Source organism: Liolophura sinensis, chromosome 6 (genome assembly GCF_032854445.1).
Source record: "Liolophura sinensis isolate JHLJ2023 chromosome 6, CUHK_Ljap_v2, whole genome shotgun sequence".
Classification (NCBI taxonomy): Eukaryota; Metazoa; Mollusca; class Polyplacophora; order Chitonida; family Chitonidae; genus Liolophura; species Liolophura sinensis.
The window spans coordinates 79,676,579-79,689,499 of record NC_088300.1 but is presented as its reverse complement, the minus strand read 5'-3'; the positions used below and the strand labels follow the sequence as shown (position 1 = coordinate 79,689,499).

General features: G+C 42.9%; 1 protein-coding gene across 1 annotated transcript; it reads right to left on the bottom strand.

Annotated features, from left to right (window-relative positions):
* Positions 1-599: 599 nt before the first annotated feature.
* On the bottom strand, positions 600-6,676 carry LOC135466773 (glycoprotein 3-alpha-L-fucosyltransferase A-like). The gene is made up of 2 exons (XM_064744443.1): positions 5,545-6,676; positions 600-1,520 (listed from the first exon to the last, which is right to left on the bottom strand). Exons 1-2 carry the CDS (start codon positions 6,528-6,530, stop codon positions 1,157-1,159), a joined length of 1,350 nt encoding a protein of 449 aa, XP_064600513.1. The 5' UTR covers positions 6,531-6,676; the 3' UTR covers positions 600-1,156.
* Between the last annotated feature and the right edge of the window lie 6,245 nt (positions 6,677-12,921).

The window sequence follows — 12,921 nt, the reverse complement described above, 5'->3', positions numbered from 1 at the left end:
TCTTCGAGGAGAGGCAACACCCACAGTTACTTAATGTTAATATATGGTGGCTTTCACCTACAGCCTTACTCCATACTTATCCACCCTTGTGCGCGTGATCGCGAGGACGAGGTCATAAAGCCCGGATGTAATGGTTGAAGAATTTACTGTATAGGTTACAAGGGGGTTTGAACTCGGATCTCCTGATCCAAAACTCAGGAACTCTCAAGAAAATAATCTGTGAAACATAAGAGAAAGCCTGTTATCTGAGTGACGGAAGGTTAAATCCTGTTGTTGCAGCACATTATATCTATTAAATATACACATATTCTGTTAATTCCACATAAATATTCTATCAGACTAACAGGATATTGTGTTGAATATGACACAATATTATGTTACAATAGCAGAATACATTCTAGCGTGTAGCAGACAACAGACTTTCTGTTAAAATTAACAGATTAAATTTTTGAGTGTTGGGCCTACAGCTAGTATTAGCTTTAAGTGCTACACATGGTCACGCGGTAAATATCCTTTTATGGAAACGGTGCATAAAGATGACCATCGCTCCAGTGTTAAAATGATTGAGATATTGTATTTTATCTCGTCTGATATATAGTTAACAGCTTATAGCGATCGAGCTTACAGATTTCGGGCTTGCAAGATGACTTTACTCCCACGAGGCTGTGTCCACTTATTCTCCGTCTACATCCACTATAATATCAAACACTATACAACACAGAGTAAAATTCGAGCAGCGACGACAGTGTCAACTGACCATTGATCACAAGTAATCCGTGAAATATTGCCTTTTATCACTTTACCTCAGGTAAGGTACACATGAAAAATTGCAACTTAAACGCCCCATGGTTTATGCAGAATTAGTTCAAATAGTGCATTATATTTCTAGATGTCACCGGTCTAGGAATACTCAATTTATCTATACATTTCCCCTCCACACGCACTCTATCCACTCGCCTACACCCACAATGACCCTGCACATTTCCCGCCTACATCCACAATATCCACAAAATACTTCCCACATAAACCCACTGTGCACTACATAACATCTCTCTTAAATCCACAATATCCACATAATATTTCGCAAATCGCAAATCACATTAGATGTTTAGCAAACTGCTTGTCCACTTTGCTGGTTGACTGTACAGATGGTTTTCTAGGCAAACAGACCCCCATGGGTGTCTTCGTGTTTCCGGCGATGTGAATCCCATCGATCGCTTCCTATGCACACACCTTCTCCAGACCACCAGTCACCTAGCTTCTTATATTCGCTGACGGGCCGGGTCTCGTCGTGGAGTAAGGCGCAGACACGGCACCAGAAATGTGTGTTGATAAAAGTGCCAGTGCCTTTCCAGGAGAAGTACGTGTTGTACAGGTCATCTCTTCTGTCCAGCAGATGGAGAAAGTCGGCGAGTTCTCTCGGCGAAGAGAACTCCTCCACGTGAATGTACGAGTGTAATGGCGCCACTCGTTCATAGTCCTGTGGCGCGGCTCCCATCACTATGGGCAGGACGTCATGTCTGTAATGGTACAAAATTACACATATTTGTCAACAAAACTATTTTGACACTTAATTGTGCCGTTTCAGACACTTTCGTCCACAAATATTTTGTTACTGTTATAAGTGAGTATCTATTTATTGCTATAACATTAGCAGTAGATACATTTCTACAACGAAACGAAATCACGCACGTAATGCATACATTCGAATTACCTCCCCTTGTTTCTATTCTACTATTGAAGTACTGTGGGAAGTCGCATCTGGGCCTGGACCAGCAGTTAAAAACCAATTTTCATGTTTCATGCCATTCGTGAATTTATTCCGTTCCTTCGTTAAGCCCTTACGTCGAACACACCGGACTTAACATCCAAACGTCGACGCTGAGCCCCCAGGGAAGAAACCCTTCTTCCCGACTGGTCATGTTTTTTTGTAAATTAGAAAACTGAATCTTCGTATCCTCAAAATAAATCGATAACCTTTTTTTTAATAAGAGACATGACGTTTCTCAACTATCCGGCCTAGACCTTGTGTAGGCAGAGATCATGCGGATGGGTTCTCCAACTCGTTTTTCTTCGCAGGTACGTTTAGAAGGGTTCTAGTTCAGAAAAAAATAGTGTGTCAAAGATACACCATCAATCTTCTAAACTTCAAGGTTGCTAAATGTCTACAAGAGCTCTGGTGATCTGTTTTATAGTTGTGTCTAATTTTGCTCAACCCGGTTACGTGTTCCGCTTTTACTATCCAGCTTTTTTTAAGTATACTAGGCATTTTCATATTCACGTACTATGACAAAACGGCATATCATTGTCATATCTTGGATTAAAAGACGGAGGGATATGAAACTCCAAACTCAGAACCCGCGGTGTTAAACTCGCTATTATTTTAGCCCGGTCAGTGGCGCCACAAAATCTGGGTAGCGCACGGCTAGCCCGGACATGTCGAGACTGCTTCGGGAGCCATCGGCTGCCAGAGTGAGGTCTAGAGGACAGAGCCGATGTAATATCATACAGACCTAATGAATATAGTCAACACGCCTGTTGCCATAAATCCCACTAGGTTAGGGTCAAATCGCCCCCCGCTGTCGTTTCTTCACATACATGGAAAAGTATGACTCCCGATACCGACAAATAATTGTGTGAAATCATACGCTATGCTATAAGAGAACCCGGAAGGTAGAGACCATGTGATTCGCTGGTTACAAACAGGGTGGGTGAAGATCTTCTTCAGGCAAAATGTTATATTGGAAAATGTCTATTTTTAAATCGATGTCGACATAGTGTATTCGTTGGATTTGTGTAATGCTCAGCTTTCCAGATAGTCTAGGTGTTTTTGAACAGCTCAGGTGATGTTTTTATACAACATGGAGCGTACTCATCACTGACGAAGTAGAAAAAATGCATCTTATGTCCCGTCATAAACGAGTTGTGTGTACGCCCGATACCCTGGAGTCGAGTCACACATAAGACGAAGTTGTAACTTCCTCGCTTGGCGTTCAGCATGAAGGGGATAGTGCCACGACTGGTTGACCAGTATCAGTATAATGGCTTGCGCGGAGCGGCTTACTTGCCTTCCGTGTGTCGTCTCAGTGAAGCAGCACTAGATAAAAGAGCGGTGGAAATCCGTCCTGCTACAAGGAGGCACATTACACTTACATGCACCCTAAGGATTCCTTCGTCGTCATATGACTGAAAAATTGTTGAGTACGACGTTAAACCCCAAGCACTCACTCACGATACCCTGAAGTGTAATGATTTTCTTGTGCATACTTATGAAGGTCAAGCAACAGGACAGGACACTCAGAAAACTTTATATGCGGCTTTCATGTTTTCTTTTCTTCTTTTGACCTTGACGCTGGCGGTATTGTTCATAAAGCCAGTCCTGCGAAAGATATTCTCAGGGTATGTATGACCATTTCTTCATGATCTCCCACGTGTTGTTTATCCGCCCCTCCCCTCCCCGCTGTGACCTACAAACACAGATATGGCCTGATCTATACCTGGTTTCCTCCCACCATAATGTTGAGTACGTGAGTAAGTGAAATATTCTTGAGTACGAGATAAAACACCAATGAAATAAGTAAATAGTAATAGGTGTGAAAGTCCTTCTCTGTGTGACGTTCCATTGTTATATGATCTGCGATTGTTAACACAGTTTCCCGACCCCGTAGCTGTTTTGACTTAAAAATATAGGTGTTAAAGCAAATCTCTAAGGCAATAAAAGACACCGCCTTAAATGAAAACAATATTTTGTTTAACTTCAGAAATTATGCGTACATCATTTATTTTACAACTGATATACATGCAAGCGTTACCCTAATTCTTCAACCACCACTGGTATCAATATTTGGAAACATTCTGATAGAACAATGGGGTGCAGAGAAATAATTTGAGTAGCTTAATGAAATTTGCATCTTTAGTGACACAAATAAATCGTAACTAAAGCTTGCTTTTTATATGCAATTTTTTTATGCAATTGAGAATGTACAAAAATGTCCAAAAAATGACTATTCAGCGTAAATAAAGCGTCCTTTTTTGAGTTTTTTTTTATGCAATTGAGAATAAAGAAGACGACCCATGGACGTAAAATTATTTACATGGCAATTACAATCTGTAATCTACGAGATTTTAGTCAATGGGCATGGTGACTGAATTTTGGACGAGTCGTCTTGATCAGTTGATAGGACTAACAGACCCGATAGCATTGCAATTTTTAAGTGTGATTTCCGTAGCGGTTTCTTTTTTAATTGTGTCCAAGGTAGCACTACCAAACTTTAACTTCACACGCAGTTAACTGTGTAATGAAAGTGTTACAAGAGCTCAATGCCTAAACAAAACAAAAGTTGAGTCGTCTTTTAAACTTTAAAAAACTTAGGTGAAAACTAAATACACTAAGGAAAATTTGAAAATTCTGTGTTTTAGACGATTTCAACAACAGAAAAATGCAGCAAATTTACGTTATCTAAAGACATATTTACTATATGTACATTTTCCGAAATCACGTTGATTAAAAGTCAGTGTTGCGCCATTTTGACGGCAATCTCGATCATATCACAAGAAATAGAGAATTAATTTCGGCGGTAAATACCTGTCGAATTCATCATAGTTGAATTAATACGTAAACAAACATACTATACTGAACTCAGTAGACTTTTCCGGAATCTGGTGGTTGACTTTGGGTGTATATGACCCTTCTACGGAAAAGATTAAGCGATGTCTTCTCTTTTAAGTTCTGTGGCTGTTGAGTTAATCTCGTGAAGTCTCGGACTGCCGCGTGACCAAGCGCAGCGAGGCCTGATTCTCAAGCCTGACTGAGCGAGAATAATAGAGCTTCATATCCGTCCGTCTTTTAATCCCAGGTCGTGTAACCCAACAGATATGGGATACCAGGGACTCTCATATTCACGTACCCTAACATATTCAGGATACCTGGGACTCTCATATTCACGTGCCCTAGCAGAGAGGGGAAACCAGAATCTAACAAGATTAAATTTCAGATTCATAGTTTGTGAATAATTTTCTGGTCGAATACAATTGTAGGTATCTCGGTCACGCTTTAACTGAAGCTCTTCCATTCAGTTCACAAAAGTGCCATTTTACTGCTAAACATGGATGCTTATTCCGTCGCTATCACCGGGTTAAGATGAATTATAGATGACACAGATACCCTGAGATCTTGAATGCGCTGTCTGCACTCTCAACAACAGTGTTATATTCACTGTGGAATATGAGAAACTTAGGAGTGAAGTCGTCTGAAGGAGTATTCTTGGCACTCTGGTTTTTGGATCAACAACTTGAAATCACAGTCATCACGTCTAGCACATGATCTAACAATGCTACATGGCCAGGTATGTGCATATGCCATATGCAGGGCAATTTGATATATAACACATTTACAACTATCCAAAGACTGATAATTTACAATTTCAGATCGAAATTTTCCCTTTTGTGAAAAAGACGGCATATAATAAAACTGAAGTTAATGACTGATTGGAAATCGTGTACAGATGAGTACCACAAAACAGCTAAGCATGATATAGTACTCACTGTAATCCGAGGACAAAGAATTTCTCTGTGATATAGTCTTTGCAGTTGGCATTTTCAAACGCCAGGTAAAATTTGTAGTCAGTGTTGAGTTTTGAGTAGCACTCCTCTTCGTCGTTCAGACCCCGTGGACAGTCGAACTCCCCACACTCCCCGTAAATATCCACACTGATGTACTCGGCCAGCTCCCTGGCGTACTCCAGGCGCCCGTTGTCACTCCCACAGTTTGACACGAACCAAACTACCTGCTTACTTTTCCCAATAGCATAGTTTCTCTCGGTCACTTGTATATCGTCCAGACTGGAATACGGCGCAAATTTCTCATAGGGAGTGACTATAGTGGAGTCATGGCGGTAGGTAGCTGTCCAATTTACCCCTTTCATCTCTGACCAGTCCTCTGTCCGAAGTGGACATTCTAGACTGGCCATCATCCAAATCTGATTCGGTCTCCTCGGCTTCCAGGGATGACCCACGGAATGGAACATGATCATATCCGCCTCATCAGCCATGTATCTCTGCCCGTGTATGTAACACGTGTTCACGTGGCAACTCTGTAAGAAGAAATGTGATTGTCCTTCAACTACACCCTGTCCTCCCAAACCGGACCATAGAAGGATGTTCTTAAGTTTCCCATTCCCATCCCCTTTCGCGAGAGGGTACGGATTGGCGTTCAACTGCGCAATGATTCTGTCATCTTCACCTGAATGTGGCCAAACTTGTCCCTCTGAGAGTTTCTTCCCCATGGCAACAATTTTTTTCCGAATAACCGAGGGATCGTGTCGTAGTTTAAATGCACTGATGAATTTGCGCTCTCTATAACCGCGGATGACATTCCACAAAGTCGGGGAGTGGAAGTGCACCTCATCAGCATCTAGATCAGGGGAAGTAAACAACAATGAACTGACCGAACACAGACAGATGGCGCTGAGGTAAAGCTTCCTGCGTGAGAATCTCATAACTTTATCTGATTCTAGAAACAGGCTCTGCATTAGCGGACGGTATCATGGACCCTATCTAGTACCTGTAAGACATGACATTTACGTTTATAGTAGACATAGGCTTTTACGGCACTAAATATAATCCCAAGTACAAATGCTTGACCCATTTTATAAGGTTTTTTATGTGTCGAGCGATGAATTCCAATCCACGTTGACCGTATCTTAGACTACGGGCTGCCTTATGTAGGCCTTCGTATATTGGATTCGTATTTTGAATCCATAAATGTTGTTTAGTATACAGTCTAATCTATTCTTTATTTTCTGGTTTGGCTTTAGAGGCCTACTCTGACATGCCTTCAGAAAAGTGTAGATTTTATGTCCTGATAAACAGGCCTCTGTATTCTCCTCAAAATTGCCGGTCGAAGTTGTTATTATAGTACGGTAAGCATTCACTGGGCACAAACCTAATCGCTTGGATCCAGAATACGTCACCTATAACGGTGGTATCGCCAGGGGATCAACCTGTATCACATCATATACTGGGAAATGCGGACTCTCTCCAGTGCCCTGACTGAAAAGGCTTGCCGAACAAACACCGTGTCTGGCTGAGAGTGTGTAAATAGCCCGCAGTTGGCCTATGAGTGCCATTGAGGCCTAGTCTTAGTGTTGTCATGTATGTGGACAGAGGAACGAAACGGTGTATCTGTGATGACACTTTCAATGTTTTTTTTTTTTTTATACTGACCGCTACGGATTATTGGATGCTTCTACAAAGCTCTGTGCCATGCTCTAGTAATTATTTCCAGTATGTTTAATCCCAGGGCAGTCATTGTAAGGGATTATCCATCCATTCCACATGTACATAGATATTCGTCCATCACCAGATCGACAGACAGGAGTTGTATGACAAAGAGTACGAACCAGGTACTAGCACATGCTAACCTGTAATTACAATACGGTCTGTATGTAAACAGGGCCTTCGGGCTGTATAGGTTTAGTCACCACGATGTGGCCCTAATAGGGCCTGCCGCTATTAGGGCGCAAATTCCAACCATACATTCATTTATACAAGGCTAATAATGCGTACCATAACTCCGGACAGCCTACTAATTCATAGGCGTTGAGCTTCACATGACATTATGACTCGGCCAGCATGCCACTGACAATGGACGAAACAACCGCGCTTTACGGGGAACACCACATGACGAAAAGCCGCATCGGGGACAGCCCAAGGATTGCACAGTTTGGCAATGGAGTACGGAAGCCTTATTTAGGGAACCCTTCCTAGGTTCGGGTGATTTGCACACATAACGGGGGGTTTGAATCATGTAACGGTATTTCTCTGCTGGTTGTAGATCCTCGGACCCGTTTTACAAAGCTGTCGTATATTGCGGCTGGCATGACATTCATGAAAACGTATACGGTACCGAAGTGATAATGGTAAATGCGTTTGACACAGCGTTATTACAACCTTGTAGAACGGTCCCAGGGTACAGTATACAGCTTTTCCCGGATAGGACAGGGGAATAAGCGCTGACTGAAGATACAGATCTCTAAAACCAATGAAAATCTGACATGTCTCATCTTTTATGACCCGTTACACACGTTAAATTGCTAAAACTGTCTCATGCAACATATATCTTGGATCACTGCTGGCCTATATTCCTACATACCTCCCACCATGCGCTATTGGACTATGTTTGGTCTTCGAAAAGCAAAGCTTTTATCATCAGCCACCAGTTTTGCGCGGGTTCTCTCGCCAGCAGGATTTGCTACCTCTCCAACAATAACGACATCTTCCGTACAAGCCTGTTCATTTGCGTGGATAGCAACTAATGCCGCATTTCTGCCATATCAATAGGCCTATTAGTCATCTTGACGCTTAAAGCCACTCAAATACCTCACAGAAGCATATAGATGAACCTACAGCGTTTTTCACACTGTGGTCCTTTGAAGCTGGCGATTGAAGAAGGCAGAGAGGCAAACCCGCCCCATTCCGCCAATTCCGTGCTCAGGAGCGTCAGACTGCTCAATCGACATCACGAGCGTTAGACTTCGCAATCGGCCTCGCGAACGTTAGACTGCGCGATCGTCCTCACGAACTTTAGACTGCGCAATTGGCCCCACGAGCGATAGACCGTTCAATCGGCCCTACGAGCGCTAGACTTCACAATCTGCGCTGTTGTCACCAAGGCCCGGCAAACAGTGAGAGCGGGAGACTGCAAATTCCTCGTCTGAGGCCAGGTTTGAACTTGCACCTGGTGTGCCCCTAGCGATTGAAAGGCAAGAGTCTCTAGCCACTACACCTCGCCCCCATCTCCCTTCCCTTACAGAATGTTAAGATAAGCTTATTTATATATTCAGGGAGAATGGGACAAGTATGTCATGGGTACAAGGATGACCTCAATTTTCATTCATACTACACACGTGAGATTTTTTTTCGGGGTTTGAAATCTTTGTTTTTGTCCAAACATTAGAGTCAACACCACAACAGGGCATACCTCTTGTATTGTAAAACATCCTTCTGAACTCACGAGGATATGTCTGAAATATTGTCGACGTGACATTCAGCCTTAATCATTTATTCATTATGAGCTCCACACCCTATAAAATTGACAGAACATACGAGTTATATTTTCACTTGGCAGAGAAGGGGGAGTAACTATACAACAGCCGTCCAAAACTTATCGCCCTATTTTCTGGCATAGAATAGTAGGCCTACCCATTGCGCTTTAAAGAGCGCGCTACAAATAGAGAACTCTTTTTCTACAGAAACCAACTTTGTATGTTACGCAACAAAGCTGACTTTATCAGATTATAGATAGAGAGCTACGGAGAGATGACTCGTGTGCTACAGAAACCAGTTTTGTATGTTACACGACAAAGTTAGCTTTATCAGATTATAGATAGACGGCTACGGAGAGATGACTCGTGTGCTACAGAAACCAGTTTTCAGTGTTGACATTATCAGATTAGCCTCTTGATGATTTATTTTTAAAAATATATCACAATTCTAATTCGATCGAGGCCTCAAGTGACTGGTGGAAGGGGTGCTGGGTTATGGTGTGGAAGTGGGTGAGGGGCGTGGGTAATTACGTAATTATTTGGAACAGGTGGTGCGACAGGTGGTGTGAAAAGGCATGTGACATTAATGTTAAAGTGTTTCTGGAACTAAATTGCTTTGAAGGTGTTGTGGTGGGCAACCATGTGTAACTATAAATGAACAACACACCTGTGGCTGATATTAGTAACATATGTCGTATAAATTCTAGAATATGTACTGGTATTGCTGGGTACATGTGGTGTATCATTAGAGACATGATTTTTCAGCTGCTCATATACCTGGGATTTTGTCTGTAGGCACAGATAGATCATCTCCAGTGTCTGTTTGAGTAGGGTTTAACATCGCCTTCAACATTATTTCGGTCATATAAGAAGGGCGTCTCCTTGTAGTAGGGCTGACCCGCTGCCAACATTTTTATAGAGCTGCCATGCTGAAGACACCACAAACATGACGCCCCACTCAGTTACATTATACTGATATCAGTATTTGACCTATTCTATCATGCAATGTAGTGCCCAGATAACCCATGGCATCGTCTGAGATGTGACTCGACTCGGGATTGAACCCCAGACCTTTCATATTATCCGCTACAATCGGTTCCTCACCAGTGTTTGCTGATCAGACAGAATGGGTGTTACATGGTTAGTGATGATGTGGCATCATTGACCATTAGAATAGACATTAAATTTAACTGATGTTAAATTCAGAAAATTTCCAAGACATTCACAAAATACCATCGCCCCCTCCAGGTCCCTGCACCCGCTCCAATTCGATTTGTTCTCCACACACCCGCCGCTATTCGGTTAATTTCCGGACTGACCGCTAGGGCCTTAAGAAAACTGTACCGGTACTTTGAAGCCATTTTTACCCACTAAAGCGAAAGTTGAATGATTTGTTTGTACTGTTATTACACACCATAATCTGCACATTACGAAATAAAACCAAAGCGTTTCATGCATCCTGTAAAGGTTTAGTGACTTCAGATTGAGCTAATGGTCCTAATTACAACGATTTACTTCCCAAGACGATCTTCAATTCGAGATCACGCACCTTTCTACGTGATCCTACCGTACTCGTGTATTGATGGGCGCCATTAGCAGCAGTGATTTTCCCAAAATTTGGGGATAATTGTTGATAGAGGAGTATCTGATATTTGATAAATATTTTCAGATTCCTTGAGTCTAAATCTGTACCAAATGTGTAAAAATCAAGCATCTACCTGTATCCGAATTAATCAAAAACATCCAAAATAAAAATGAACCATTTCTCACGTATTAGTTAATGAATGTTAAGTTATTTAACATGGCGGCGCCTGCGAAAGACGGCATGAAGGAAAGTTCGAAGAAATAATCGCGTATGTCAAGGCAAACAATTGCGTTTCTGTAGAGTTGAAGGCAAAGCAGGTCACCGCTCTTCAATCGGAATATGAGGAGAAAGATATCACTGCAGTCTGATCGGTAAAAGCCTTGTATATCAGCTTATGTCTTGGGTCGTCCAGCGTCGAGAACCTAGTGAGGTACCCACGATAACTATTGTTGTACCCCCTCTGAATTCTGGTATGCGAAATCAAGTGGTAAGTGTGTAAATATATTGAAATGGCTATGGATCGGCCTGAGCACGGACGGACATGACAATAATACCCACGAACGCCTGTTGATAGAGCACTGCTGAACAGTTCGGTACGTTCGCCATCACCTGCAGTTGTTCACATAAGGAGAAAGTAGCCATCTCAAAGTAGGTGACGTAATGCACAAGCCTCGTTTTCAACGTCGCTGTTGTGAAAAGCATGGCACCCAAGTATAGCAAAATGTAATTCTGTACATTTTAGGGTATTAAGTCTTTTTTTTTTGCTCCCAGGCAGCCATTTTTGGTGCACAGGTGCATGCTTGGCATTAAAATGCTGGAAATGGTCTAAACTTTGAGGAGGTATGAGCTTTATTGATAAAAGTTTGAAATTGTTGGCGAGAGCACACAATGTGTGAGGTAGTGATGAGGCTGCGAATGACGTCCCTTGGCGTTGCGAGGCACAGGCTGGGGCCTCTTTCTCACAGGCTGGGGCAGGTACCAAACCTTATTGGCCACGGAATGTTTGGGACTGAGCTACAGCGCTAAACGTTAACATTGTCGCTTATGGAAAATTAATGGGGTCTGTGGCCAGAGATGTATTCTCAGCGGAGGCAGTAGGTATATTTCCATTTTAAAATGGCCGATCTTCAGCCGGTCGCCCGGTACCTTATCGGTGACGTCACAGCTGACTGCCCATAAGGCTGGTTGGGCATACAAGTTTAACCAGGGAATTCATACAAAAACAACATCATGAGAGTAGCCCTTCTGAGGGTTCATAGACTGGAAATCCATCGCCTGGAGGGATGGGAAAACGACATCATTTCGGTAGACTTGGTGTGGGTTGGTAGAGGGGGAAATCCATCGTCGGGAGGAATGCGAAAACGACCATCTTTGTGAGGAAGTCCACATCTTTGGATCGATGATATGGAAACCTCCATTTTGAGTGAAGGAAGACCACTTTTTGAGTAAAGAACAACCAAAGCCACTATTTTGCGCGGAGGATAGATTTTTTTTTTTTTTGATTGGTGTTTTACGCCGTACTTATACGACGGCGGCCAGCATTATGGTGGGTGGAAACCGGGCACAGCCCGGGGAAAACCCACGACCATCCGCAGGTTGCTGGCAGACCTTCCCACGTACGGCCGGAGAGGGAGCCAGCATGAGCTGGTCTTGAACTCACAGCGACCGCATTGGTGAGAGGCTTCTGGGTCACAACGCTGCGCTAGCGCGCTAACCGTCTGAGCCACGGAGGCCCCGCGGAGGATAGAGGAGACCACTATGTCACGCGGAGAATGGAGGAGACCATCAATTTTCGCGGTGCATAGCGGAGACCACCGATTTGCGCGGGGGATAGAATAGAGGATAAAGGAGGCCACAATTTTGCGCGGAGGATAGAGGAGACCACTATTTTGTGTGGAGAATAGACGAGACCATCAATTTTCTCGGTGCATAGCGGAGACCCCCGTTTTGCGCGGAGGATAGAGATCACTACTTTTCCCGGAGGATAGAGGAGGCCACAACTTTGCGCGGATAATAGAGGAGACCACTATTTTGCGCGGAGGACAGAAGAGACTACAATTTTGTGTGAAGAATAACAAACACGGTCATTTTGAGTGAAGGATAACAAACACGGTCATTTTGGGTGGAGGATAATGGATACCACCCTTTTGGATGGAAGGTAGGAGAGACCACCATTTTAAACAGAGGATGAACACTACATGCAGATAATCTACACGAAACCCAATGTCAGAACCCCAAAAATAACTTTTATTTTTTTTTTCAGTCAAAATACTTTTCAATTATTACCATGGA